Genomic DNA, 27,717 nt, shown 5'->3' with positions numbered 1-27,717 from the left:
CTACCTGAGCTGAGGACAAAGCTGCTCTCAGTGCTTTGTTGACATCCAGACCGGCCTCGCGCTTTTATCGTCAGGCTCGTGCATGTTAGCGTAGCTTAACGGCTGCTGCTCTCAACTGCTCTCATGTGGCGGTTACAGCTGATAACTCCGTCCCGACCGACGGCATGGTCGCGGAAGCATAGCACCAACTCTCTGGTACCCCCCTCAGGTAAACACTGTTAGATTAAGGTTCAGTTACCTTAATGTTAAATGTTTCAAAAACTCACATTTGAGTCACTCTTTTTAAGAAAACACAGTTGAAAAGTTCAGACCTGATGCTTACTTTGGAAGCCACAGCCTTATTATGACTAATTATGATTCTAATCCTTTAAGATTTTGATCTTTTGACCGTCCAGATGTTTTAACACCCAGACCAGACAAGAGAAGTTCACATATTTACCACGTTTTTTTAGTGTATTGAATGTAACAAGCAGGTGGTTTGAGATTGCAGGTGAAGGGATGCAAACTAGCACAAGTTTCAGGTTTATTTCCTGAACAAACTATAATGAAAGCAGCTAAATACAAATGCCATCACGTGTTGTATTTTTAAGATAATTGTATTATCTATTTTGTTGTGCTTTTTAAATGTTTTTAAGGCTCCAGGTGGACATTTGTTGTTGGTACAAGATAGTTTTAATGCACCTTTTCTGTTTGGACACAAGGGGGCGCTCTTCTCCCAGTATATGTGTGTTGGGGGAAACATGTACAGACACAATAGCAGAAGGGAAATAAACCACTTATATTTCTAAATTGCATGTTTTGAGATGTCACTTTTCCTTCTTCCACCTTTTTCATTCATATGCATGTTTCACTTTAGATAGTTTAATTGCATATAAAGTGAGGCAACATGTTCTAATGTCTAAAATGAAATTATGATTGACTATAATCTTCATTTGTCTTTGTCCTTTTTGATCATATTTCACCAGAAACATGAAGCATATAATAAAACATGTACGTCATTTCCCCATGTGGAGAGTCTTTTCACGTGTCCACATGCAACCTCTTTAAAGTCTAACCAGAATCAGAATCGTGTTTATTGCTAGGTGTTAGAGGTATACACTAGGAATTTGCTTTGGTTTTGTTGGTGCAAGTAAACAGTATAATAACAAAAGAATAGATAAAAACGTTAGAATAAAATAAGAATAACAAAATTGAAATTCTACCAATATACAAAATAAGCTATAAATAAAAATAAACATGAAATAAACAGATAGTGCATATCCGTCTATAACCTTGAACACAAATGCAAAAGATCATCCTCATCCGAGTTATCAATAGGCTGCATCATCGCTCATCTTCCACCTCATCATCTTCATCATCTTCCCTCCCTCCCTCCTTGTCTGTCTGTCTGTCTGTCCATCTCCTCCCTCTGCGCCTTTTTACGCACGAAACGGAGCCGGAGCGCACACACGAAGCTGGCTGCAGAAAACGGAGGAGAGACAATAGAGACAGTAGTTTTTTGGCTCCTCATCATCATCATCATGGTCTTTGGATTTTTACCGTAGAGCAACATGCACGCTGGACTGTGAGATAAAACAGGTGAACTGATCTTGTCGTTCAGTTTTTCTGACCCAAAGTTTCTCCAGGTTTTAATGTTGCCAACCGAGATTACAGGAGGAGTGTGTTTCACCTCAAGGTAGGAACTCAAAGAACAGGTTGTCAGTGATTTCACAAATAATGTTGCATGAGTTGATCTCTTTATTCCTGCAACATTATTTTGTGTTAAATGCTCATACAGTGCTTATGTCTTTATTTCTATACCTAATCCATACCTAAAATTCCCATTTTCTGTTAAACTCATCTTCTTTCACTCTTAAAGAATAAGTCATTTTCTCCATCACACACAGTGACCTTTTTTTTCTATCTGGTGAATTATGATCTTTGATTCGGTTTGTTTTATCCAAACAAACAGAAGAGAACTGATTTTATTTCCGGTTCAGTCAGATAGATGTGTGTTGCTTTGGATATTATTTGATGCTTATCGTGGATAATATTTCACCGAGATTTCAGGAGGAGTGTGTTTCACCTCAAGGTAGGAACTCAAGAACAGGTTGTCAGTGATTTCCCAAATAATGTTGCATGAGTTTATTCCTGCAACATTATTTTGTGTTTTTTTTTTTTAAATGCTCAGGTAAAAATAGATGAAGTCACAGTGACACAGTGAGTTTCTATATTTGATGAATTATGATCTTTGATTGGGTTTGTTTTATCCAAACAAACAGAAGAGAACTGATTTTATTACATGTTAGATAGATGTGTTGCTTTGGAGATTATTTGATGCTTATCGTGGATCATATTTCATTATCACATTATAGTTTACAGATGTTATTTATGAGTGATCACATCCAGTTATTGGACCAAAACAGACGCATCAACTTTGTCTTTTTACTGTCCATTTTAAAACTCTTTACAGATTTCCTAAGTTTGTTTTGATATTAATTTCTGAGCACAAAAAGGTTGGTTATTACCTTCAAAACCGAAAAAATATTCTCACTTTTTTTTTTTTTTTATCACATCCAGTTATTGGACCAAAACAGACGCATCAACTTTTGTCTTTTTACTTTTCATATATACATTTCTCCAGGTTTTAATGTTGCAAACCGAGATTACAGGAACTCAAAGAACAGGTTGTCAGTGATTTCCCAAATAATGTTGCATGAGTTAATCTCTTTATGTCTGCAACATTATTTTGTGTGACCTTTTTTTTTTTTTTTTGTTGTCACTTTTAGTCTTTATTGCTTTTATGCATACAGAAATAAAACACAAATATAACAACGAAACTTGCAACAGTGCAGCGAGGGGTTCAGTTTACAATTGATGATGCAGTACACATACAGGGTTATTTTTTTATTAAAACATTTTCCAATAACTTACAGTATTGTCAATACAATTATACATTATGCTTATGTCTTTATTTCTATACCGAATCCATTTTTTTCCCATTTTCTGTTAAACTCATGTTCTTTCACTCTTAGAGTATAAGTCATTTTCTCCATCACACACAGTGACCTTTTCTATATCTGATGAATTAGGATCTTTTGATTTGGTTTGTTTTATCCAAACAAACAGAAGAGAACTGGTTTTATTACAGGTTGGGTTTCAGTCAGATAGATGTGTTGCTTTGGAGATTATTTGATGCTTATCGTGGATAATATTGCATTATCACATTATAGTTTACAGCTGTTTCTATGAGTGATCACATCCAGTTATTGGACCAAAACAGACGCATCAACTTTGTCTTTTTACTTTTCATATCAGGAGGGTAATACTGTCCATTTCAACAGTTTTATTTAAAAACTCATTACTTGTTTCGATATTAATTTCTGAGCACAAAAAGGTTGGTTATTACCTTCAAAACCGAGAAAATATTCCCACTGTTTCTTTGAATGTCAGTCTTTGGCATCAACTTTACAGATCAATTTATTGATCTTATTGATCCTCATATGATGTGACAATTATATTATAGCTCCAGGTGAAATCTTTTTCAACATTTATATAATATAATCATTATCAGAGTGTCAGGCTGTAATTATCACAAATAATGTCAGTAATGTATTCAACCCGCAATTAGGCAAAACATCAAATCAGATTATCTGAATTAACATAATTCATTTGTTTTATTTCATTAGTTCATTTTCTGTGGCGATGCGGCAATTACCCGATATTCAATAGCTTCTTCTGTTTTTATAGGATTTAAAAGGCTAAATGTCCAAACCTCACAAAAGTAATCGTATTATAAATGTTTAAATTCAATACAAATATCACAAAAAATGTATAATGTAATATCCAATTGATGGAACATAGACTATACATATTATGGTGCATCTATTAATTCTAATAAAAAAAATACCACAGAGTCTGATAAGGCCACAGCAAAACTATCCACATTAATAAAGTACCTGGAGAGAAATTAAAGACATTTTTGTCGACTTTTAAAGGGAATTTTGTGGCATCCAAAATGCCTTCAGCGTCTTTTAATGCTTCTTCTGCAATAATTCATTTAGTCACATTAATTAAATTGATGTGCAAATTAGAAACCTGGAACTAATATAATTAAATTGTTGAACGTAATTTTACAGAAAACTTTTAAACATATATATTTTCAAAATAATAATAAAAATTTTTTTTAAAACTACAGTGGGATTATTCAATGTGAAATGTAAGATATGTAGCCTATAACGTACTTTTTTTTAGTGTTTTCACAATTTTATCTAATTTTTGTTGAATTGTCCAGTGATATTTAAAGGCTGATGATATCAGAGATTTAGGGCCCTGAAGTGTAACCTACTATTAACCAAAAAATATGTTTCCTTTTATTTAGATTTTTATTAAATAATCAGAAATGGATGTGTTGTTTTTTATATTTTGCATTTTTTTTTTTTTACCATTGTTATTTCTGTCTTTAATAACTTTAATTAAATCCAAGCTATGTGTGTGCGAATTCGAATTCGAATTCTAGAAATCTAATTATTGATCTACATTCTGGATTAAAATGTCTCCTTAAAAAACACTTGCATATTTTCTAAGTCTGCGTGCATCGGCCTACATTTTGTCCCATTATGTCCTTTATGTGCAAACGGATTAATTGCAGTGATTTTTTATGGTATTTTAGTCAGAAACGGTGCGTTTTGTGTGTGTTTGTGCAGCGATCCCACTGAGGGAAGGAGAGAAGGGATGAAAACAGAGGAGAGCCCGCAACCCTGTCAGCAACAGCCTCCATCCTCAACGCCTTTCGGTGAGTTAGTTCACTCTGTCACACTCTGCTGCATAAAGGCCCAAACGGAATAAACTCACTATAGGAAACATTACATATTATCACCACAAAAAAAAAAAGATCTGGTCATAAACTTACTATTTATGGATATTACAAAGGAAGAAATATCATAAAAGAGACTATCATCATGATCAAGTTAACCTCGCTATGGACTCTTTATAAATCTCCATAGGAATATTAGGAGAAAATATCCATAAAATATGACGAAATCAATACTGATTACCTATATGAATCCACTATCTGGATTTCAAGGCTCGTCATAAACTTAGTATTTATGGATATTATAAAGGAATAAATATCATAAAGTAGTCTATCATCATGATCAAGTTCACTGTAGCTATTGAGTATTGACACAATATAAATCCCCGTAGGAATATTAGGAGAAAATATCCATAAAATATGACGAAATCAATACTGATTACCTAAATGAATCCACTATCAGGGCACAAATAATATGGGAATATTAGAGGGACACCATAAGAGAAATAAAATGCCTAACGTTATGTGTGTATCTCACTATATGAAACATTAAATATTATCACCACAAAAAAAAAATGATCTGGATATCAAGGATCGTCATAAACTTATTACTTATGGATATTATAAAGGAAGAAATATCATAAAATGGAACTATCATCATGATCAAGTTCACTGTAGTATTGACACAACATAAATCCCCATAGGAATATTAGGAGAAAATATCCATAAAATATGACAAAATCAATACTGCTTACCTAAATTAATCCACTTTCAGGGCACAAAATATTATGGGAATATTAGAGGGACACCATAGGAGAAATACAATGCCTAACATTATGTTTGTATATATATATAATGAAATTAATACTTTTTCCAAGTCCAATAGTAATGACAAATAATATTTTCTAAAGGATAATAAACCACTCTAGTACACAAAAACTCGTATTTTAATGCTGTAAGGACTTTTTAAGATTTGAGATTTAAAAAAATGTACAAACAAAATTAAGGTTTCCATAACACCATAAGTGTAACACTTCTGTTTATATTTATTTATTACATCTACTTTACCTGTTTTATTTGCTTTATAACTGTGTGTGTTTTACCTGTTATATATGTTATATCTGCCTCGTTTAGTCTTGTCAAATATTTGTTTTAAAGCACTGACCAGAAGTGGTAACTGTGAATCTCGTTGTATTTAATACAATGACAATAAAGCTTTCTATTCTATTCTATAAACTTTTTGCCTATAGTGAGTACCCGGCACAGGATGGATTACTGTGGTAATATAGTGTCTGAAGTAAGTGCCAAATGATGTAAAATAAACACATTTGAGTTGTATTATTAAAAAATATAACAGGTTATGCATTTGCAGTGTTTTACAGATGGTAAATTTGGAGGGAGTCAACTTTTCTTTATGGGGTTGTTGGTGACTTAGTGACTTGGACTCATTATAATGTTAAATATTTGAACCCTGCCTCTCTGTCCCTCTCTCTCTCTCTCTCTCCATCTCCATCTATCCCTCCATCCAGGTCCGGAGTACAGGGGGGGTGGAGAGGTGTGCGCGGGCTGCGAGTCTCCCATCGCTGACCGCTTCCTGCTGCGCGTGAACGAGCGCTCCTGGCACGAGACCTGTGTCAAGTGCGCCGTGTGTTTGAGCGCGCTCACCGGGACCTGTTACTGCAGGGACCGACTGCTGTACTGCAAGCACGACTATGAGAAGTAAGAGCACGCACACACACACACACACACACACACACACTGGACCAGGGTTTACTGTTTGTTTTTGCTCCACTGATTGAATGGGAAAGTCAGGCAGAGTCTGTGGAAGAAGTACTCAAACCCTCTATACTTAAAGTAATAATGCAATAAAAGCAAAATACTCGCATGTTCTCAGACCAGTTAAAGGACCACATGCTAATCTACAGGTTGAGAAAACTTTCCTAGTAATCAGTAATGCATGACCTCATCATAGAGCTGAAACTAGGTTGTTCTTCAGAGTGCAGGAATTTTGGTGATGCATATTTTTATTTTCAGGGTTTTTCTCTTGTTAAAGTTGGGGCTGTGTATTGCAAGAATCTGTCGATACAATACGCATCATGATACAGGGGTTACGATTCAATATATTGCGATACTGTAAGCATGGCGATATATTGCAATTTTTTTTTTTATATATAGTTTAGGAAAACTGTCATAAAGAACACACCGACATGTGCATAAAACCTGAGTAAACACAGTTAATTTTTTATGCAATCATCAATCATTTATCATCGTTCCTGCAACATCCAACATCATAGCACTACTTTGACCCTCAAATTAAATAAAGTATTGACTGATATAATCTTTGCATGTAAACTATTAATTAAAAATCAGTGCAGTGATACAGTATCGCAAAACATAATATCACAATACCCAATATTTTCTTACATCAAGTAAACTCTTATTCTGCAAAGACATAAGAAACTACCTCTATCTGGATAGCTGGTCAAGTTTTAGTGACAGCAATTTGATATATATTTATATTTGATAATTATTTACAAGTCTACATACTAATGTGGTTAGCTAGCTTGTGCTAGTAACACCAAGAAACTGAACCCACTAATTAGTTAAAACAGAATTTGTCTGTCAAGTAAAACTAAAAACAAAAACAAATAAAAACAGGTGCAAATACTGACGATATGGCAATGAGGAATAAATCAGATTTTTTTAGATTTTTTTATTTCAGCATGCTGAGAGTCTCTTAAAGACTTTATATGAGATTAACTGATAAATAACCAAGTCAAAAACTTGTTAACACCCCGAACAAAAGCATAAACCTGGAAAAATATCCAGAGAAAACACACCTCTTTTATACAATTCACATTCTAGTACATTCTTCAGGCTGAAACAGCTGCTTTTACCAAACAAGTAGAGCATCATTTGACAGTTCCTGAGCATATTAATGTAAGAAAGGTTAAGTATTACAAATGATCCTTACACGAGTTAGTAATATTGCACAAGTCTGATTAAAAAAAACCATAAATTTCACTAAAAACATGAATGCATCTTTAACAACTTAAGACAGACGTCTAGCTAGAAATGATAAAGTAGGCAATATGAGTGTTCTGCTGACATTGTAAGGAAATGCTACCACGCTATATCTAACAAAAATTACTTTGTATTGTAAATTTCATGTTCAACCGACAACTCCGGCATTACAACAGACACAGAGCGGCTGTGTAGAAAAGCTTCATAGATTCATTTAACCTATCTGTGCCTGAAGCTGAAGTGTTCTCGGGGCTTGCCTATAAAGCACAAATGAGAAGAAAATTTCACATTCGGCGAAACCGTTTGGCTGAAAAGTGAGTTTTTCTTATCATACTATATCTAGTCTTTGGGCACATGATGGGACTACTGTTTTTGCAATAGATTCTATTATATTTTAGGAACAAAACAGCAGTCCCATGTGCCCAAATACTACTATCTCAGAAACTACAAGGAGCACAATCAAGTATATAAGTATATTTGAACTCTACTTTGTGACATTTGCAAAGAGATGCGCCCTCTCAGTGTATGTGCGTTCTCAAGCTATGATGTTGGATGTTAAAGGGACTGCAATAAATGCAAATGCAGATCCCACTGTTCTGATTGCATTGCAATTAAAAGTGATTTTTTTTTTAACTTACTTTATACAATGACAGTTTTTCTAAAATTTGATTTTAAAAATCGCAATATATCGCCTTGTTTAAAGTGTCGCAATATATCGCATCGTTATCCTCGTATCGTGATACGTATTGTATCAGCACATTCTTACCAATACACAGCAATGATATGCAGTATGAAACAAACATTTCATATAGAAAATATATAATAAACACAATGTTAGCCTTTTTCCAAATTAAAAAAAAAAACTTTACTATTAATAAAAGTGTGATTTTTGTTGTGAATGTACTGTTAGATACTTGCCCAAAGCATGTCCATACCAAATTTCAAGACTTTTGAAAAATCAGAACAAATGTTGTGGCATTTTTCCTCATCATACTAAATAAAGTCTTTGGGCACAAATTAAATGTAGTCAATTGTAGTCCACATAAATTCAAAAGATACTGAATATGTAAGGTATGAAAAGCGTCTCTTTTTAAAAAAAAAATTTAATCTTCCATTTCATTTAAATTGTACCAACACAAAACATCAAAATGCCTATTAATTAATTTATTATTTATTTATTTATTATATAATAATTCATGAATTATTATTATTTATTTATTATTAAATTAGAACGTATGGTACAGATATAGCTTCGCGTTGTGTAACACATTGATATAGAATATATGGTGCTGACAGACGGTGTGTAAAATGTTTCATCCATCTGTGAGGCCACTTGAGGGGATTTGAGGGACTATTAAGGTTTCAAATGATTAACTGGAGCTTCTTGGCACGTAACAGAGTTCTTATATGAAGAAACTTATGAGCCCCTTTTTCCCCAGCTAAGAGTTGTGGTAATTATTTAATGACATTTATTTGTAGTTGACTGTTGCAGATCATAGAGTTATAATTATGGATCTGGATTTATAGTGTTTATATCCACAATCTCCTTTGAATGAACAACACTTAATACTGCTGTTTCATGCTCCACAGTAATGCAATGCACACTGTCTGGACATACTGCACTGATAATACTTGCTTTGTAAAATGTAAAATATCCTGTTTTTTGTTTGATGATTCAACTTTTGAGGCCATACCATGCGTGTGTGTGTGTGTTTGGGTTGTTTGGTGTGTGTGTTGCGGTCAGTGGGTGTGCCAGCGGTGGGAGCTCCAGGGGTAGACAGCTGAAGGACGAGCCCGATGCTTGTTATCATTGTTTTGAAAAGTGTCAGACGGCATCCAGCAGCACCGACTCTCCCACTGTACCTGACATCTGGAGGAGAGAGAGAGAGAGAGAGAGAGAGAGGAACTGACTGGTGGAAGTCTCATTGTGTGACATTTATCTGGAAACGTGGAGCTCATCATAGATAGTCTTCAATTTTCAGTGATGGAATGAAAAAGCGTATTTGCTCCCCTCGTGTAATGGCTGTAATTGTGGATCCAGATTAATAGTCGGCGGCTCATTCACTGTGGTGTTGATTTAGCCCCCTATACATTGCATATGGATGGTTGCCTTGTTGTGCGAGTCGGTGCCAGACTTGGCACGCAGCGCTGCCCGTGACCTTCAGCGGATCAGCAACAATGTCTCCTTGTTTTCCCTGCAGTCTGTCCATCAGCGCCTTACACTACCACCCCTCCCATCTGGAGCAGGTGTGTGCATTGTAACAGATAATAGATGCCAAAGAATTTGTGCTTAAAATGTTTGAGGTAATTCATAAAATTATTAGGGGATGCTTGTTTTTATTTTAACCCACTACTTGGTTCCATTTAAGTTCCAGGTAGGACTGAAGAAACAAAGGTTACGATTCAATATATTGCGATGTATTGCGATACAATATATTGCGATTTTTAAAAATCTAATTTTAGGAAATCTGTCAGAATATAAAGAACAAACCACCATATGAAATCTGAGTAAAAGAGAGTTTACTTTTTTTTATGCAATCAGAACAGTAAGATCTGCATTTGCATTTATCACCGACCGTCCCTTTAACATCCAACATCACAGCACTACTTTGAGAGGGGACATATGATTGCAAATAGTATAAAAAGTATTGACTGAGTTCATCTTTGCATGTTAACTATAATCAAAAATCTATACAGTATCACAATACATAATATCGCAATATTCAATATTTTCTATATTTTCTATATTTTCTATATTTTCTTACACCCTTGTTCCAGGTGGTTGAAAGAAGCCGGATGTGTATAGGCTACACATTATGTGTGGATGAGTCAAAGTCAAAGCATTTATTGTCATGTGCACAGTTAAAACAAGTTTCCCTGAACAATGAAATTGTTCCTTTGCCTTCCGCTCTGAGTGCCGTTTATAAGGAAACACAAAGTATAAGTAATAAATACAAGAAAATAGATACAGAAAGAAAGGACACTATGTGCAATATACAATAAAAAATAGAGCAGAATGTATAATGTACAATAATAGAACAATAGAACAGTATCTGTGCAAAATGAGATGTATACATGCGTGGTAATAAGACGACATCTTGCAGGCTTTTCTTGCTCATACTGGGCGACTTTCCATCTCTGGCTTGTCAAAATATTTTTTAATTCATCCTTCGCTTTGATTACATCACCCGGCCGGCACACAGGCAGAACTCTCCTCCCCTGCATATAAGCTAAAAGGCACACTTTACAGCAAAGAAAATGTTGACATCTAGTTATATATGATTTTTTTTTTATAATTAATTATAATTATTCTGCTGAGGTGGAAAAAATAAAAGCCTGCTATCAATTCAAATGAGAAGACAAATCTAATTTTGAAATGTGACCCATCCCCCACCCTGATTCATCTGGGCTAAACCGCCTTCCAGGCAAAAGTTTATTCAACATTTACATGTTTAATGCTTTCAATGGATGTTTTCCTTCAAAATTATTCTGAATTGATCACTGTGTTGCTCTACATAACGGTGCTTTTTAGGGTGAAACACATAATCCTAATCCAAATATTCATGCACTATACTGTTTATTGCATAGTGTGCTGCACGGATGACGTATTTTTGTAAGCCAACCAGGAAGTTAGCATCACCCTGGTTCCCTCGACAAAAAGCTGGTGGGATTTTTCCATTTGGTTTTTATAGTTTATGATATATATACGTTTTGTTCAGCAAGATAATCCCCAAAAATGAACCCCACTTTTATGATTATTTACTGTAAGTGTGAATGCAATTGGCAAGTAAAAAGCTAACGTTAGGCTATAAACAAACTACACCACAGTCACATGACTTCACGTCACCAGCACTAAACTCAGTTCTCATACACCGTTCGTAGCTATACCTACGAAAATTAGTGCACTATAGTTCATGTATATATATCCCACAAAATAAATTCCTGTGCAATTCACGTAATTATGAACCAGGAAGTATAAAGAGTGACAAACGCTTCGTAGGGAGGACGTCGAGGTGGATGGGTGGGTCAAAAAATACCAGACTTTCGCCCAGGAGATCGCTGTTCGTGTCCCGTGTGAAACTAGAAGTCAACGTTGATTTATTTGTCAGGTAACTTCTGTACTTCTGCCACTTCCGGAGTTATTTTAAGCCAAACCATGATCTTTTCCTAAACCTAACTAAGTAGTTTTATTGCCTAAACCTAAGGACATTGTTTCCTGTGGAGACGGAAGTTTATTTTGAAAAGACTGCATGCATGTAACGAGCGGGAATTGACACGTGTTGCTGGACATTCGTAGGAAATCTAACAAAAAAGGAGGAATAACTTTTTCTAAAGAACATACGAACCGTTGCGTGAGGATACGTTGGTAAGCTAAAGGCGGACGAATCGGCGTCATGACGTTTAGTAGTCTCATTTAGCCACTTGTTAGCAACCTTTTTTTACACAAACGCACATAAAATCTTCTAAACTCATTAGTGGGATATTTACTGACGTATTTTATATCGTAGAACAAAATGTTAAAATCTCTTCAGCTTATGTTAACCACAGACCTTATTTCAGGCATAAAATTAAAAACCCATTGACTTCCAGACGAGGGAACCGGAAGTGCTAAAATGCAAACTCATTTCCAGGTTTCAGGACTTATTCCTGTAGCTCTCTATAACTATATAGAATATAGGTTCAGTTGTGAATCACATTCAAGTTCAGTCCCTGAAACTTCTTGTAATAAATTAGTGCTCACCCTCCTGCCACTCCTTATCTATGTAATAAAACAGGAGGTATGCCTCCAGTTTAGAGATTCCCTCGTCTCAATCTGTTATGGAAATGAGGGGATTTAGACACAATAAACTCAAGTGCATCTTGCAGATTTTTTTTTTGGTGGATTTATTTTTGTTTTGAAACCTCAAGAAATTCTCTGGAAATCCCTCTTGTTATGGACCAGATGTTCAACACGAGGCTTCGGAGTAATTTTGTGGCAAGGCTTCCCTCCATACTCTATAATACCACCATCATGGATGTTTTTTATGCACTGCATGGTGCAATGCATCATTTGAACCAGCAAGATGGGAAGAAAAACTTGGATGGAACATTTACTATATCAGAAACAGGAAGTCTGAGTAGTAATGATACTATACTGATACTATACTATGACTTTTTACCTCTTTTTTTTCTACATACTATACTATGACTTTTTTTTTTACATACTGTACTATGAATTTTTTGGACATACTATACTATAACTTTCTTTCGACATACTATACTATGACCTTTTTCAAGATACTATAGTATGACTTTTTTTGGACATAAAATACTATGAATTTTTTTTTAACTATACTGATTTTTTCTCCGATATACTATACAATTACTTTTTTCAACATACTATGCTATAACTTTTTTACGACTTTTTCTTCGACATACTAACATAGTAACATTTTCCCAAAGATCTAAAGGAAATTTGGTCTCAAAGTGTATGTTAATTGTGTTTACTATAAGTAAAAACATTTTGAATTAAAGTTACCGAAAGATTAAATATCATTCTGATTGAAAATAATACGATGAAACCACCTGAAATAGCAGACGGACATGCATGAATATTGTCTACCGTCTTCAGTATCCTTTTTCACAGTCATCATCTTTGACATTATGGTTCCTTGCCAAACCGAGCAGTATAAGGCCAGTGTTCCCTGGTCAATAGTGCTGAGCCTAGACAGACTGGAGGGTAGTCTGGCTGCTCGGAGCCTGCGAGCTCCCTTGTAAGCCCCATAAAGGCGGCTTCAGCCCTGTGAAAAAACAGGTCACCGGGGTGGATATTCACTAAACCTCGGGGTTTAATACCTCACTCTGTGGGGTGGAGGGCACTGAGACTACATCTAGGTCTACAAACCCTGCGTTTGCAGACAGAGAGAGGGAGACCCCGCCGCCACCGTTATGGAAACTCCCTCTGCTGACCAGGTAGCTATATGTGAGTCTAACACTGACGGCCTGACAGTATCCTCTCAAGTTACGCTGCATTTTATGTGAGTGAACTTGTGAGTCTGAGGATGGAAACAGCATCTTCTACCACCTCCAAACCCCCACCCTCAGCCACCGTTTCCCTCCCTGTCTCTCTATCCGTTACCTCGTTCATCACTGTCTGCTTTGTAATAATATTTCTCTATTCCAAACCTCATTTCCTTCTCGTTGAGATTGATGGCAGCGATGACACCAAACAGTTTATCTCCCCGTTTATCCCTTGTTTTCTCTTAATCGCCTCCCCTCCCTCAGCGGCTCTTTGTGTCTCGGGATGGGGACGAGGAGGAGGAGGCGGCGGGGAGGCTGATTGGGTACGGTGCTAATTACCCAGCATTCTGTGGCTGTCCTGCGATGACAGGCCTGACACTGTCGGGCTGCAGGGAAATACTGTTAGACAGAATTATGCAATGACACGTCAGGAGGACAACAAGCCCTTATCCCCATCAGCTAGCACCTCAACTCTGGTTAATGAGTCATATTAATGAGTTACTTTTAAGATATTAAAGGTGCTATTGCTATTCTCCCTCCACTGTTCCATTGCATTTACTTCACAACAAGTCGTTGCCAGGCACTTACCGTCAATCTCAGCCATTTATCAGATTTTTCAACACTAACTGACGACCCAGAGATACCACCTGATACCAACGTTGTTTTACTATTGACCCAGAAGCCGTGTTGGAAGTGGGAACCAAACGTCAGATATCTTCCACAGAGATAAACAAAACATTCACTTTGGACACGTCAAGATTCTTTAAATGATTAATTCACAATCACAATATTTCTTTTTAGGAAGAGCCATACTTTTATTCGGCACCTTTCTTAAAGCTCTCTAGATGTATTATTATTTTATTTTTAATATTTGTCTATATAAAAATGTTATCAATAAGACCTTTAAGTCTGAATATGGAAACAATCACGGTTTTAAAAGGTCTGTTCAACAAAATAAACAAATATTTCTAGTTGTATCAAACCATGCAGATAGTTTGGGTTTTATCAGATTTTGAGATATTTGCCTCTAAAATTGGAGAGAGATTTAAAAATGGCATTACATTATTAAAAAAGTAAAGTATTACTGTTCAGGAGAAAATGTCATGTTAAGGGTGGCAGCAGAATTTATTTATTTTTTTAGATCCTTTTTCTTTTTTAAGTATGACTATTGAAGTATCTTCATAAGCCATTTTGACTCCCAACTTCTGCATAATGATAAAACTTTTTCTTAAATTCTTAATGTTTTTTATATAAGGGCAGGGGAATATGAGGATATATATCGTCCAAACGATATAAAAATGTCTATCGTATATATATTTTTCTTAATTGTTTGTAGGGTGATATAGGCTAGGCCTGTATTTATAAATTTTTTCTCTATAATTTCACTTAAAATGGTTATGTTTGTATTGCGCTCAAGTTCATTTAATTTGTCAAGTATGTAATTCACACAGGAGTATACGAAAACAGGCTTTACGATGAGGTTATTTTATATAGACTATTTTTTTATTGAATTACCAGAAAACATGCTATATCATGATATATATATATATATATCTATACAGTATATATATCGTTACCGAAATTACCTGTATCAGCATAGAAGATTTTGGCCATATTGCCCTATTTTATATGCATGTATATGTGCAAATAAATAAATAAAATAAATCTCAGAAAATCTCAAAACCTGGACAAATGAAACCAAATCTATCTGCATTGCTAGAAATCACAAGAGGCAAGTGAGATAGAAATATTTGTTTTTTTCTGCAAGTGGAAGGAAAGTTTGTGGTTCAGTGTTGGTGAATCATGGCTGCACTGACTGACAGGATTGTACTGTATACATTAGAGCTGCAACAATTAATCCATTATTTGTCCACTATTAAATTATTCACCAGCTATTTTGACAATCGATTAATCATTTTGAGCAATTTTTTTAAGAAAAAAAGTCAAACTTCTCTGACTCCAGCTTCTTAAATGTGAATATTTTCTGGTTTCTTTACTCCTCTATGACGGTAAACTGAATATCTTTGAGTTGTGGACAAAACAAGACATTTGAGGACGTCATCTTGGGCTTTGGGAAACACTGATCGACATTTTTCACCTTTTTTTAGGCCAAACAACTAATCGATTAATCAAGAAAATAATCAACAGATTAATCAACAATGAAAATGGACTAGTTAGTTGCAGCCCTAGTATGTATAAATCCCAGTGAGAGGCTACACGTGATACATGCATGTGGTTCTGAAACACTTCTCTCTTACCCAGGAGAACTAAACCTGCAGCTCAACAGTTGATGGTTGGAGGTGTGCCTGAGGAAAAGAAAGTAGGGATGGGGGAGTTTTTGTGTTTTGAACAGTAAGATTTGATGGTATAAATGAAAGAACATCAGGGAGAAATCTCGATGATGGAGAGAGGTTTAGAACTGGGATAAAGAAGGTAAAGACGAGGTGTCTGAGATTTTTAGGAAGATTTTTGTCTGGGTGCATGTGTGTGTGTGTGTGTGTGTGTGTGTGAGGAGGGGGGGTGATATTGCCACTGTTTTTGCATAATGTGAGATGAGACCCCATCATCTTTCCTCCCCCACAACAATTTTATAACAGACAGCTAATAAATGTTTCATGGCAGAACAAGCTGCTCGCCTTGGCTTTATTAAATCTGAGATAATAAAAGCAGAGAGGGAGAGGAAAAAAAAAAAAAAAGAGAGAGAGAATAGGGGGTCGCACCGGAGAGGGAGAGATAGGGAGATCGGCGTAGACTTTTCTCAAATCGACCGGCTGTATCTCCTGTTTCTGGGGCAACGGGTCCCGCTGTCCCCCGCCGCCCCCCCTCCCCGCTGCTTCCCACTCCGCCAGAGACAGACAGGAAATGAGAAACGGGCAGACAGGATATTGCGTTCTGGTGGCCTGGGGATTAACTGTTTTATCTAAACTAACACACACACACACACACGCCCACTCACGCACACAAACACACATCTATGTCCTCGCACATAGCGTTCATTCTTGGTAGCATCAGGTGTAGCTCGCACACACACACCCATAGACACGCAGACCGTGCACGTCATGCAGGTTTCTCTGTTGCTACTTTACTCAGGTACATTACATTAGGTCTTGAATATTATAGTCTGCTCTCATGTAGAGCTGCTCTTATTACCAGTGTGAGCGATTTTGAGACATGTAACTGTATAACTGTGAGATTGGCGTGCAGAAATGCCTCTAAAGATGAATTCCATACACTGCCGGCCTTCGTGGGCATTAGATATCAACTATTACATCGCTTTTTACACATTTTGAAGAGCATTGAGCAAGAGGACCACTTATGATGTTACTTTATTGATGCGTGGATGGTTACTGAGCTGCTGTTATTACCAGTGTGAGCGATTTTGAGATATGTAACTGTGAGATTGGCGTGCAGAAATGTCTCTAAAGATGAATTCCATACACTGCTGGCCTTTGTGGCCATTAGATAAGAACTATTACATCGCTTTTTACACATTTTGAAGAGCATTGAGCAAGAGGACTGCTCATGATGTTACTTTATTGATGCGTGGATGGATACTGAGCTGGTCTTATTACCAGTGTGAGCGATTTCGAGACATGTATAACTGTATAACTGTGTGCAGAAATGCCTCTAAAGATGAATTCCATACACTGCCGGCCTTCGTGGCCATGAGATAACAACTATTACAAAGCCTTTTTTTACAAATTTTGAAGAGCATTGAGCAAGAGGACTGCTTATGATGTTACTTTATTGACGTATGGATGGATACGGTGCACACATGACAGCATCTGTCAGTGTTTTATTGATGTTTGTACCCGGGCACCTTATCTGTGTTTACACAAACTGTGCATATTTGTGTTTATGTGTGTATGTGGCTGCATGTATGCCCACGTATGTGTGTGTGACTGTACAATATATATATATATATATATATATATACATGTGTGTATTTGTGTGAGTGTGAGTGAGTGAGTGGCGGCAGGGGTAGCGAGTATCGTGGGGAATGCTGGGAGATTTTAATAACACAGAAGCAGTGCAGGGAGATTTAATAAAAGGAGATGATGTGATTACTGAACCCTGGCTCTGAGCCATTTTGCTTCACAGAGCAATATCCGCTGAAAGTGCGCGCACACACATCCACACACACACACACACACTCACACCCTTACACACACACACACATCCTTACACACACACACACACATCTAAGAAATGGATACTAAACCGAACTTAAAAGTAAGATTGTTGCATATCATTTGTTATTTTTGTATCGCCAGCATGGATCCTCGGATGCACCTTCATTTTCAGGGAACGTGTAAACACCCATTTGTGTGGTCATTGTGAACACATAACGTATATATAGTACATGAATACCTTGTTTGGAGACATAAAGCATCTTAAACTGCAGGTTATAGGAATCAAAATGAGTGCAGATCTTCAGAGTGAAGCCTTAATCTGTCCAAGTTAAGCTCACGTACACACAACTGATCCAAACCCATAGAGGCACTCCAAACCTAGAGTTAGTATAAGCACACCCGTACCTGTATAAATATTCATAAATTATGAAAGCAAGCACAACAACTGTAATCGCTCTAAGACACATACATATTTATGGAATGATTGTGTTGCGGTCCACACAATGTCGCGCTTGTCAGAGCTCACAGGCAAAACAACGCCACATGACACAGCTTAGGGAGACGATGAGGATTCTGTTATTCTGTTTGTATGCCGAGGATCTAGAATAAAGCGAGAAGGAAAGGGCTGATTATAACCACCCAGTACTTTTTCCTGCCTCTCTGCTTTTTGATCTCATAATCAGCGGGCTTGTAATTAGTTGTGCCCCCTAACCCCTCAGAAATCCACAGCATCGAACATAAAGGTTCCTGAGGTTTTTGTAGATCACAAGCTCATAAGCAGACAGTCTTCTGTCTGCACTTCTCTTCTCTGTAATTCAGTACATATCATGAATATTACACACGTCACTTCATTAAAGGAAAGCTTTCTAAATCCAAAGCAATCCAAATATCTTTTCTGATAGATTTGTTCACAGCTGGTCTTAACTCTACACCTCAGCTGTTTAAATTCTAACTTCCACTTTTTTTTTATAGCGGAAATTGAAATGCAAGAAAAAACTTTCTCTAGTCAGCTTCATGAAAATATAATTTTTTTCCTACTGATGCAAAATTATGCCTGCTATATTAGCGATATTCAAACTTTAAAAGTCATGGTTTTATTGTTGATCTATAACATAATAAAAACTGGATTGTCTTAAACTCATCTTTTTTATATTTTAACCTATATAGGGCTGCAACTGACAATTATCTATTATTCTGTCAATTATTTTCTCGATTAATCGATTAGTTGTTTGTAGGGCTGTCAAAGTTAACGCGATAATAACGTGTTAATGCAATTTCGTCTTAACGCCACTAATTTCTTTAACGGATTAACTCAGCTTGCAATTTTTAGGGTGTAGCGGGCTCAGTTTTAAAACTAAAGTGAAGATACTGGTATCACATGAAACTAGAAAACCTAGCTCGTTGCGAAGGACGCTAAATATCGCTCCAAACTTACGCTAAATTTTGGCGAGGAAAAACTGGCATGACTATTTTCAAAGGGGTCCCTTGACCTCTGACCTCAAGATATGTGAATGAAAATGGGTTACCCACGAGTTTCCCCTTTACAGACATGCCCACTTTATGATAATCACATGCAGTTTCAAGTCATAGTCAAGTCAGCACACTGACGCACTGACAGCTGTTGTTGTCTATTGGGCTTGACTTTGCATATTTTTATGCTAAATGCAATACCTGTGAGGGTTTCTGGACAATATTTGTCATTGTTTTGTGTTGTTAATTGATTTCCAATTATAAATACATATATACATTTGCATAAAGCAAACATATGTGCCCATTCCCTTGTTGATAAGAGTATTGAATATTTGACAAATCTCCCTTTAAGGTACATTTTGAGCAGATAACAAATTTGCGATTCATTACGATTAACTATGGACAATCATGTGCTTAATTGCGATTAAATATTTTAATCAATTTACAGCCCTAATTTAAACATATTTAGGGCTGCAACTAATAATTATTTTCATTGTTGATTAATCTGTCTATTATTTTTGTGATTAATCGATTAGTTGTTTGGTCTATAAAATGTCAGAAAACGTGAAAAATGTTGATCAGTGTTTCCCAAAGCCCAAGACGACGTCCTCAAATGTCTTGTTTTGTTCACAACTCAAAGATATTCAGTTTACTGTCATAGAAGAGTAAAGAAACCAGAAGATATTCACATTTAAGAAGCTGAAATCACTTTTTTTTCTTTAAAAAATTTACTCAAACTGATTAATCGATTATCAAAATAGTTGCCGATTAATTTAATAGTTGCAGCTCTAATATATACAGTACAGTCACGTCAGTCAGTGCAGCCATGATTCACCAACACTGAACCACAAACTTTCCTTCCACTTGCAGAAAAAAACTAATATTTTCTCATTTGCCTCTAATGATTTCTTGCATTGCATATTCTTTTGGTTTCATTTGCCCAGATTTTTAAGAATTTCTGAGATTTCTCTATTTATTTATTTGCACATATACACGCATATAAAATAGGGCGATATGGCCAAAATCTTCTTTCGTGATATAGGTCATTTCGATAACGATATATATCGTGATATAGCATGTTTTCTGATAACTGTCTATATTTTTTTATACTCCTGTGTGAATTAAATACTTGACATATGAAATGTATTTTCTCACTTTAAGAAGTGCAAAATGAACTTATCGATTAATCGTTGCAGCTCTAAACATATAATCAGCTGTAACCACAAGATATATTCAGGAACACTTGCCTGTTTGTATGATAGATGTCATAAAATGCAAAAGCGTCAATCTATTTTAATAAAATCTCTGAATAGAAGGCTTCTATATAGAAACAAACCTATAGATCCACCCAAAACATGAAAAACGGTATAAATTTGGTGTGGAACCTAAGTACCTAACTCATGTTGCTGATCTTTAACCATCACGTGATGAAGCTCCAAGCCTGGTCAGCGCCAGTGTGAATGATACTTCTATTAGAGGGATTAGACTGATCTACTTACAGACCCCCCTCTGTGGCAGTTGCCCCAAGTTGCCTTCATTTGCCATGTTGAGTAAATTCCTGCCGTGCTGTGTACACCCCGATTAGGGAGCGTGGGACTTAAACCACCGGCATCATCAGTCTTATGTCAAGCAATCCTGTCACAATTCTGTTGTATTTAGTTCACAGTGAAAGGAAGCATTTAAGGTGTCGAAGTGGATGGAGAAGAGAGCGAGGGTGGTGATCGCTCTCCTTTGTAGAATATGTTAGATGATTATGAAGGTTTTTACAGACATTTTACAGTATAGGAGCAGCTCTCTAAGATGTTTCTATAAGAAAAGAGCAACCTTTAGTTAAAGTCTTGCCACAATAGAGCTGTTTTATGGGACACTTGTGTGTTTGCGTTGTGATGTTAAATTAGCGACACTGTCATTTGGGGAATTTGGGGAGCGTTTGGCAGATGGATTGAGAAAGATTAGCCGTAGCAGCTGCGTTTGGGACAGAATCACAGATTAGGAGCTCTAATGTGCAGACCTGGCTCCTTCTTTACACTCCAGATTTGGGCAGCAACACCTTCCTATCACTCAGTCAGGGAGCGTCAACACTTCTGCCTTTGTCCCTTCCTCCCCCCTGGTCACTCCCCTTCTCACCCTCCCTTCCTTCTTGTCCAGGTTTTGGTGCTATTTCTGCATCCGCTGACCTTTTCTCTTTCTTACACCTCTGCTCTGACCACCTGGTAACTCTTATAATCTGGTGATCCGGCACATAGTTCGTGATTGCACCACCAGATCATGATCATGATGGTGAACGTGGGTAACTAGTCAATGTCAAGACTACTGATACTCCCTGGGTGTGTGCATGCCTGTGCGTGCGTGCGCATGCATGTGTGTGTGTGTGTGTGTGTGTGTGTGTGTGTGTCTATGTTTGTGTGTGTAAGTGTGTTTTAGTGTGCATAAGTGAGAGGAGAGAGATTAACCCCATGCTATCCCCAATCCCTGGTTATGAGTTTACAGCGTCTGTCTGGCCATCGCACTGTTTAAACAACAATCTAATTAATCCTGTCTTTATTAGTTTCAGTGAACTGGGGAGGCAGGCTGGGAGGGCGTGAGGGAGAACTGGGAATGCTGGCAGAAAAATACCGCTGAGGGAGGGGGGGGAGGAAACCGAGTGCGAGAGGCAGGGATTTGAGAGGAATTTAATGGCAGAGACTTAGGCCCAGTGAATGGAAATAGGGGATGTGAAGAGATGGCGAGGCAGGACAGAAATTGAAGGGTTATAACATCTCACAGGAGGAGAGACGGAGGGACAAAAGGAGGAAAGGGGTCATGGGGGGGAAAAGCAATGGACCTGAGAAAGACTCTGTATTAAGAGTTAAATAAGTACTTTAAGATTGTGGGTGGGATGTGGATGGACTGGAGTTTACCTCATCAAACATTTAAGGATTTAAAAGGGAAACAGGCAGCTCTTATCATCAGCTAACTACTGCCACCTACTGTAACGACGGAGAAAAGAAAATACAATATATAAATGCCGACTACTGTAATTCCTCTCAGCAGATGTTCACCTTGTTGCTCTGTGAATTGGGTAATGTTTATACGACCTTTAATTAAGAGACTATGCTAATCTCCAGAATCGTTTAAGCTGAGGGTAAATGTGTCGGAGCTCCTTGACTGCGCCTCCATCTTTAATTACCTCACTTTTCTTTTTTTCTGCACTCCCATAATGCCGTGTTTTACAATTTATGTGTAGGTATCCTTCATAATTATGTGTCTTTCTGTGCCCCTCCAGGCTGTTTGTGAGGAAGTGCAGCGCCTGCCTGCAGGTGATTGGACGCTCGGAGCTGATCATGCGTGTGCTGGGCCAGGTGTACCACCTCGGCTGCTTCACCTGCTGCGAGTGTGAACGCCGGCTGCAAAGAGGTGATGAGTTTGTGCTGAAAGAGGGCCAGCTGCTCTGCCGCATGGACTACGAGAAGGAGAGGGAAATGCTGGCTGCTATTAGTCCCACACCGACTGAGTCAGGTATATTAGGTTTGTTACAAGGCTGCTTTCCCTGGAATACATTTAAATCAATTCAAAGTTTATGCATACATCTTCACACATTTATGCATTCAACAGATTTTTCAGCAAAGCCAATCCGGCCCGTTCTCACCCCCAGGGCGTCAAATACTGAAGCTTTGTCACGGCAGTCTGCGTTTGATACCGATGCACAAGGCACCCTTTAGCGTCGGTATGTAGACGCACCGGGAGTTCCATTATCTACAATTGTAAAACCATCCGCGTCGATATTAAACGCTCAGGGAAAGTGCACCGGGAGTGTGGTGACGTAGTTTAAACAGCGAAAGAGTTACACAGGGCGGGCAAGAGGGGAGGTGGATGGGTCCAACAAACACAAGGCTTTCATCCAGGAGATCGCTGTGCACGTCCGTGCCCATCAGCTGTTTGTTCATGTCCCATGTTCACATCGTTTAATTTTATTTTCACTTCACAAATGTAGTAATTTTGAGCCCAACCATGTTGTTTTTTTCCTAAACCTAAACTAAGTGGTTTTGTTGCCTAAAACCTAAAAAAGCATTTTTGTTAATTCACAACATTAAGAATGTGTTTACTGCAACCAAAAAATGACGCCGAGGGGTCTGACAAAGCGTCGGTATGTGACGAGTTGGAATGAGAACGTGTTGGCCAATCTCAATCACATTGCTGCTCCACTGCAGATCAGTGAGCAGCTTCTGAAGGGAAAATGGGGGTTTAAGGGTCTCAAGTTGCTCCCTTGTTCACTAGGTAGTAAATACATAGTGAGTGGGATGGCTGTAGCTCAGTGGGTTGAGCGGGTCACCAAGGTTGGCGGTTCAATCCCTAGCTCCTACTGTCTGCATGTCCAAGTGTCCTTGAACGGGACACTGAACCCCAAGTTGCTCTCCTGGCACTTTACAGCAGCTCACTGCTCCTAAGGATGGGTTAAATGCAGAGGTCAAATTTCATGTATGTATGTACCTGTATGTATATGACAAATCTATAAAGTTAACGTTTTGATTTATTGATTGCTGTCGGGATGTATAGAGAATAGAGACTACCAACCCTAGCTTTAAGGATGAATGAAAATGTACCTTCTCCTATACCGGGCTGCTCTGACTGTTTTCATGTCTGCTTACCTTGCTCAGTGAAAAGTGAGGATGAGGAAGGTGGAGGGGGCTCCGGCGGGGGGAAAGGTGGTGACGACAGCAAGGAGCACAAGCGCTCAAAACGACCACGCACCATCTTGACCACGCAGCAGCGCCGGGCCTTCAAGGCCTCCTTTGAAGTGTCTGCTAAGCCTTGCCGCAAGGTGGGTGGACCAGCTTGTTTTATCAATGGAAATGTGCGCCAGAAAATACTCCCTTGTCTTGCAAATTTTATCGTCTGTATAGCAGTTCACCTCAACTCGCGCTTGACGCCGTTAAGTTTGTAAAAACTCTAATCTGCAGGTGAGAGAGACGCTGGCTGCTGAGACTGGGCTGACGGTGCGCGTTGTGCAGGTGTGGTTTCAAAACCAGAGAGCCAAGGTTAGACTTTATGCATTTCCTGAGGACCCGTTCTGTCTTAACACAAAGAGAACATTCACACAGTGTGTTTTTTGTGCCTCAGATGAAAAAGATAGCTCGCAGACAGCAGCAACAGCAGCAGCAGCAGCAGGAACAAGAGCAGCTGGGAGGCACCAGGAGAGGGCCGAGTAGAGGAGGCCGCCAGAGCAATGACGACAGCGAGGGTAAGAGCTTAACGTGCCAACGCAGGATCAAGACGAATAGAAGAATAAACACTAAAGGGATTCTCATCTCTACACAGATGGCTCTAGTACCCACGGCATGGATGGGATGCTGGGATATCCCTCTCTGCCACGTCAGCAGCTACTTGCTCTGGACCCCAATATCTACGGTGGAGAGCCATTTAGACACGGCCTCACACCGCCTCAGCTGAACAGCGAGCAGCTCCACTCCTATGGTAAGACGGGAGGTCAAAGCTGCAAATTCAAAACAAACCGTCCCCTCAAAATTAAAGTGTTTTCGTTATTTCCCTCACCCTCATGACAGTCGAAACCACAAGTCAAGGTCATGGGGGCATTCAGCAATATAGTCTCAGTAGTTACAGTAAATATCAGCCTTCTTTCAAACCACTTTAATGGAGCCTTATACGTTATAGTTGCACTGCACAATACTGTATATTCTTCATTATTTTCTTAGATTCGAGATGCCCAAACTTTTTCTCTTGGAGGGCCAAAACTGGAGCTTAATGGTGGACCACGGGCCAAAAGCACAACCTATTGTATTCTATTGTTAAAATGCAAAATGGTACTAAGATCCCAAGTTCCTCTAATTGAATGCTCTTTTAGCTTTTCCATAGTAAACCCCTTAAAACCCTGAAAGCTGAATACAATTTGGCTCATTTCCAGTCACATCCAATTTATGCATTTCCAAGACTGTTCAGGGACCCCAGCATGCAGAAATATTCAAATACATCGGAAATAACACATTTATACTGCATTCAAAATACTGCACGTTTTGCCCCAAACTGCATGTGATTATCATAAAGTGGGCATGCCTGTAAAGGGGAGACTCATGGGTACCCGTAGAACCCATTTTCATTCACATAATTTGAGGTCAAAGGTCAAGGGACCCCTTTGAAAATGGCCATGCCAGTTTTTCCTCACCAAAATTTAGCAGGTTCAGGCAATATCGGAAAATAATTATTAGACGTGTATAAAACAAATGTTTGTATAACAAGAGATGAATGCATACAAACTCTGTCAAATTTACAATCCAAACATTCGTCAAATTGCATTGAAGTCTATGGGATCTTCGGTTTTCTTTCCCCCACAGGGGGCAGCTAACTTTCTGCGAAGTACCCTTATGTGCCGGTCTGATATTTACACACCTGTTATAAAATCTGTAACGGTTCCACTTCAGCTGTGCAAACTCTTTTGTTCACCGCAGACTCAGAGACGGTGTTCCACGACCTGGACAGCGACGGAAGCCTCGGTCACCTTGGAGACTGCCTCTTGGCAACGGGGGACGGCAGTCTCCTGCCAGGGCGAGTGGGAAACCCCATCGACCGTCTCTACTCCATGCAGAACTCCTACTTCACCTCCTGACCCTTATAAACTCTCACCCTTTCCCTACTCCTGTTCCACCTTTTCACCTCAGAGATGCAGCTAATGGAGTCTGTCCATCAACATGCCGGTGGGACCACTCTCCATGAAACAGCCTACACCCAAACACACTCCTGAGCTTTTATCACGGGCCGTCACAAAGCCAGGCATATAGTCATAATATCACTTTTCAGCAGATTAGCGACACGTTCCAACCATCTTTCCTTGATAAGAATCACATGCTGGAAATACAGACACTGTAAATGTCTCCAAGATATGTAAAAAAAAAAGACCTCAATTTCTCCTGTTGTATTTATGTAACACATTTCATGGCACTTTCCAACAAAAAAACAAAAACAAAAGACACTTATCAAACATATTAATATGTATATCACGATTTACAGATGATAATTGGTTGTTGAAAGTGAATTCATCAATCGAGTTACATGTATTAGGAGTCTTGGCAGGCCTTACGAGCAGCTGGGGGTCCAAATTAAATTAGTATATTGCATAACTTTTTTTTTTTGGACAGGACTAGTGATTAGTTATTGTGCGTGAAAGACTGCAGCGTATACAATACTGTATATGGATTGGAGTACAATTTTGCTCTCAGGTTAGTGTGTATGTTTATGTAACCTGAGTTATAACTCAGGATATTGTGCTGGATAGGATTACAATTTAACTTGCCCGGTGACTTCGAGGACACAGATCGCAAAGAGGAAGAAACTCTCCATGTGAATTTCAAACTACATTCTTAGTTTTTGATAATGCATGACAGGAATAATATAGACCAAAAAGAAAAAAAATCACTTTTGTTTTAGCATTTAGACAACACTACAGGGTCATTTGAGGAGCCTTATGCGGAAACAGGGTTGTATAAGTGATTATATCTTTAGCTTTCCCTTCTTTTATAATGTTATCATTAAGAAGCAGTGCAGTAAATAAAAACCAATAGATCTATAATGCCCAAAAGTTAGGAAACTGGGCACATGATGATGTGCTCTTAATGTAAATGTGAGTATGACTGTGATGTTGTAGTCAATTTCTGTAATTTCTTTCTCAAACATCTCAAATTAGATGTTAGGTAGATATTTTGTACCTTCCTCTGTGATAATCAGCAAATATTTAAACTGTAGCATGATATTTATGTGTCACAAAGTAGGTCTAAAGAAAACTGAAGTTGGATAGCAAATGCAGAAAGCATCAGGATCAGACTCACAATGTGGTGCAGAATAAAATAGGATTATAGGGTGTTTCATTTAGTGATCGGCTACAGCTTGTGACATTCTCTCACGACATTATGTTTGATCACTGACTCATGGTATTTTTACAGTGATATTTTTGTGAATGTAACTTATTTGTGCGGTATTAGGCGAGTTCCTATCTTACTTTTTTTGTTGCCAGGTGATGTGCTTTGAATGTAATGTTGCCGTATCTTCAATACAATCTGCGGTTTCATCTTTGAAGTGCGCTTGCCTTATTGTCCTAAATATGATAAATGATGATGCACTGATTCTCATCCGGTATAAACTGAAGATATTACACTTGTAAAGAAAGGAATTCTTCCCCCCCCTCCGCTTCAAAGCTTTAATAATTGAACCAGAAAAGGTCTGTTCTGCTTAGTGGTCACAGGGCTCATAACTCAATATCCTCCCTCTGTCTCTCTCAGTAGTCCCGCTGATTAGAAGTGGACAGCCTCC

General features: G+C 38.0%; 1 protein-coding gene across 4 annotated transcripts; it reads left to right on the top strand.

Annotated features, from left to right (window-relative positions):
* Positions 1-1,444: 1,444 nt before the first annotated feature.
* On the top strand, positions 1,445-27,483 carry lmx1al (LIM homeobox transcription factor 1, alpha-like). 4 transcript variants are annotated; one of them, XM_074656408.1, is made up of 9 exons: positions 1,445-1,675; positions 4,686-4,774; positions 6,322-6,511; positions 22,685-22,917; positions 24,057-24,220; positions 24,360-24,437; positions 24,520-24,640; positions 24,718-24,873; positions 25,863-27,483. In XM_074656408.1, exons 1-9 carry the CDS (start codon positions 1,632-1,634, stop codon positions 26,018-26,020), a joined length of 1,233 nt encoding a protein of 410 aa, XP_074512509.1. In that variant the 5' UTR covers positions 1,445-1,631; the 3' UTR covers positions 26,021-27,483. The 4 variants fall into 4 exon arrangements, with proteins under 4 accessions (XP_074512509.1, XP_074512508.1, XP_074512510.1 ...); XM_074656407.1 differs by having other exon boundaries at positions 22,685-22,926; XM_074656409.1 differs by having other exon boundaries at positions 1,448-1,578; positions 22,685-22,926.
* Positions 27,484-27,717: the final 234 nt, after the last annotated feature.

This window comes from Sebastes fasciatus, chromosome 13 (genome assembly GCF_043250625.1).
Source record: "Sebastes fasciatus isolate fSebFas1 chromosome 13, fSebFas1.pri, whole genome shotgun sequence".
In the NCBI taxonomy this organism is placed as follows: Eukaryota; Metazoa; Chordata; class Actinopteri; order Perciformes; family Sebastidae; genus Sebastes; species Sebastes fasciatus.
Note: the sequence above shows the minus strand (reverse complement) of the source record. Positions and strands in the feature narration are given on the sequence as shown.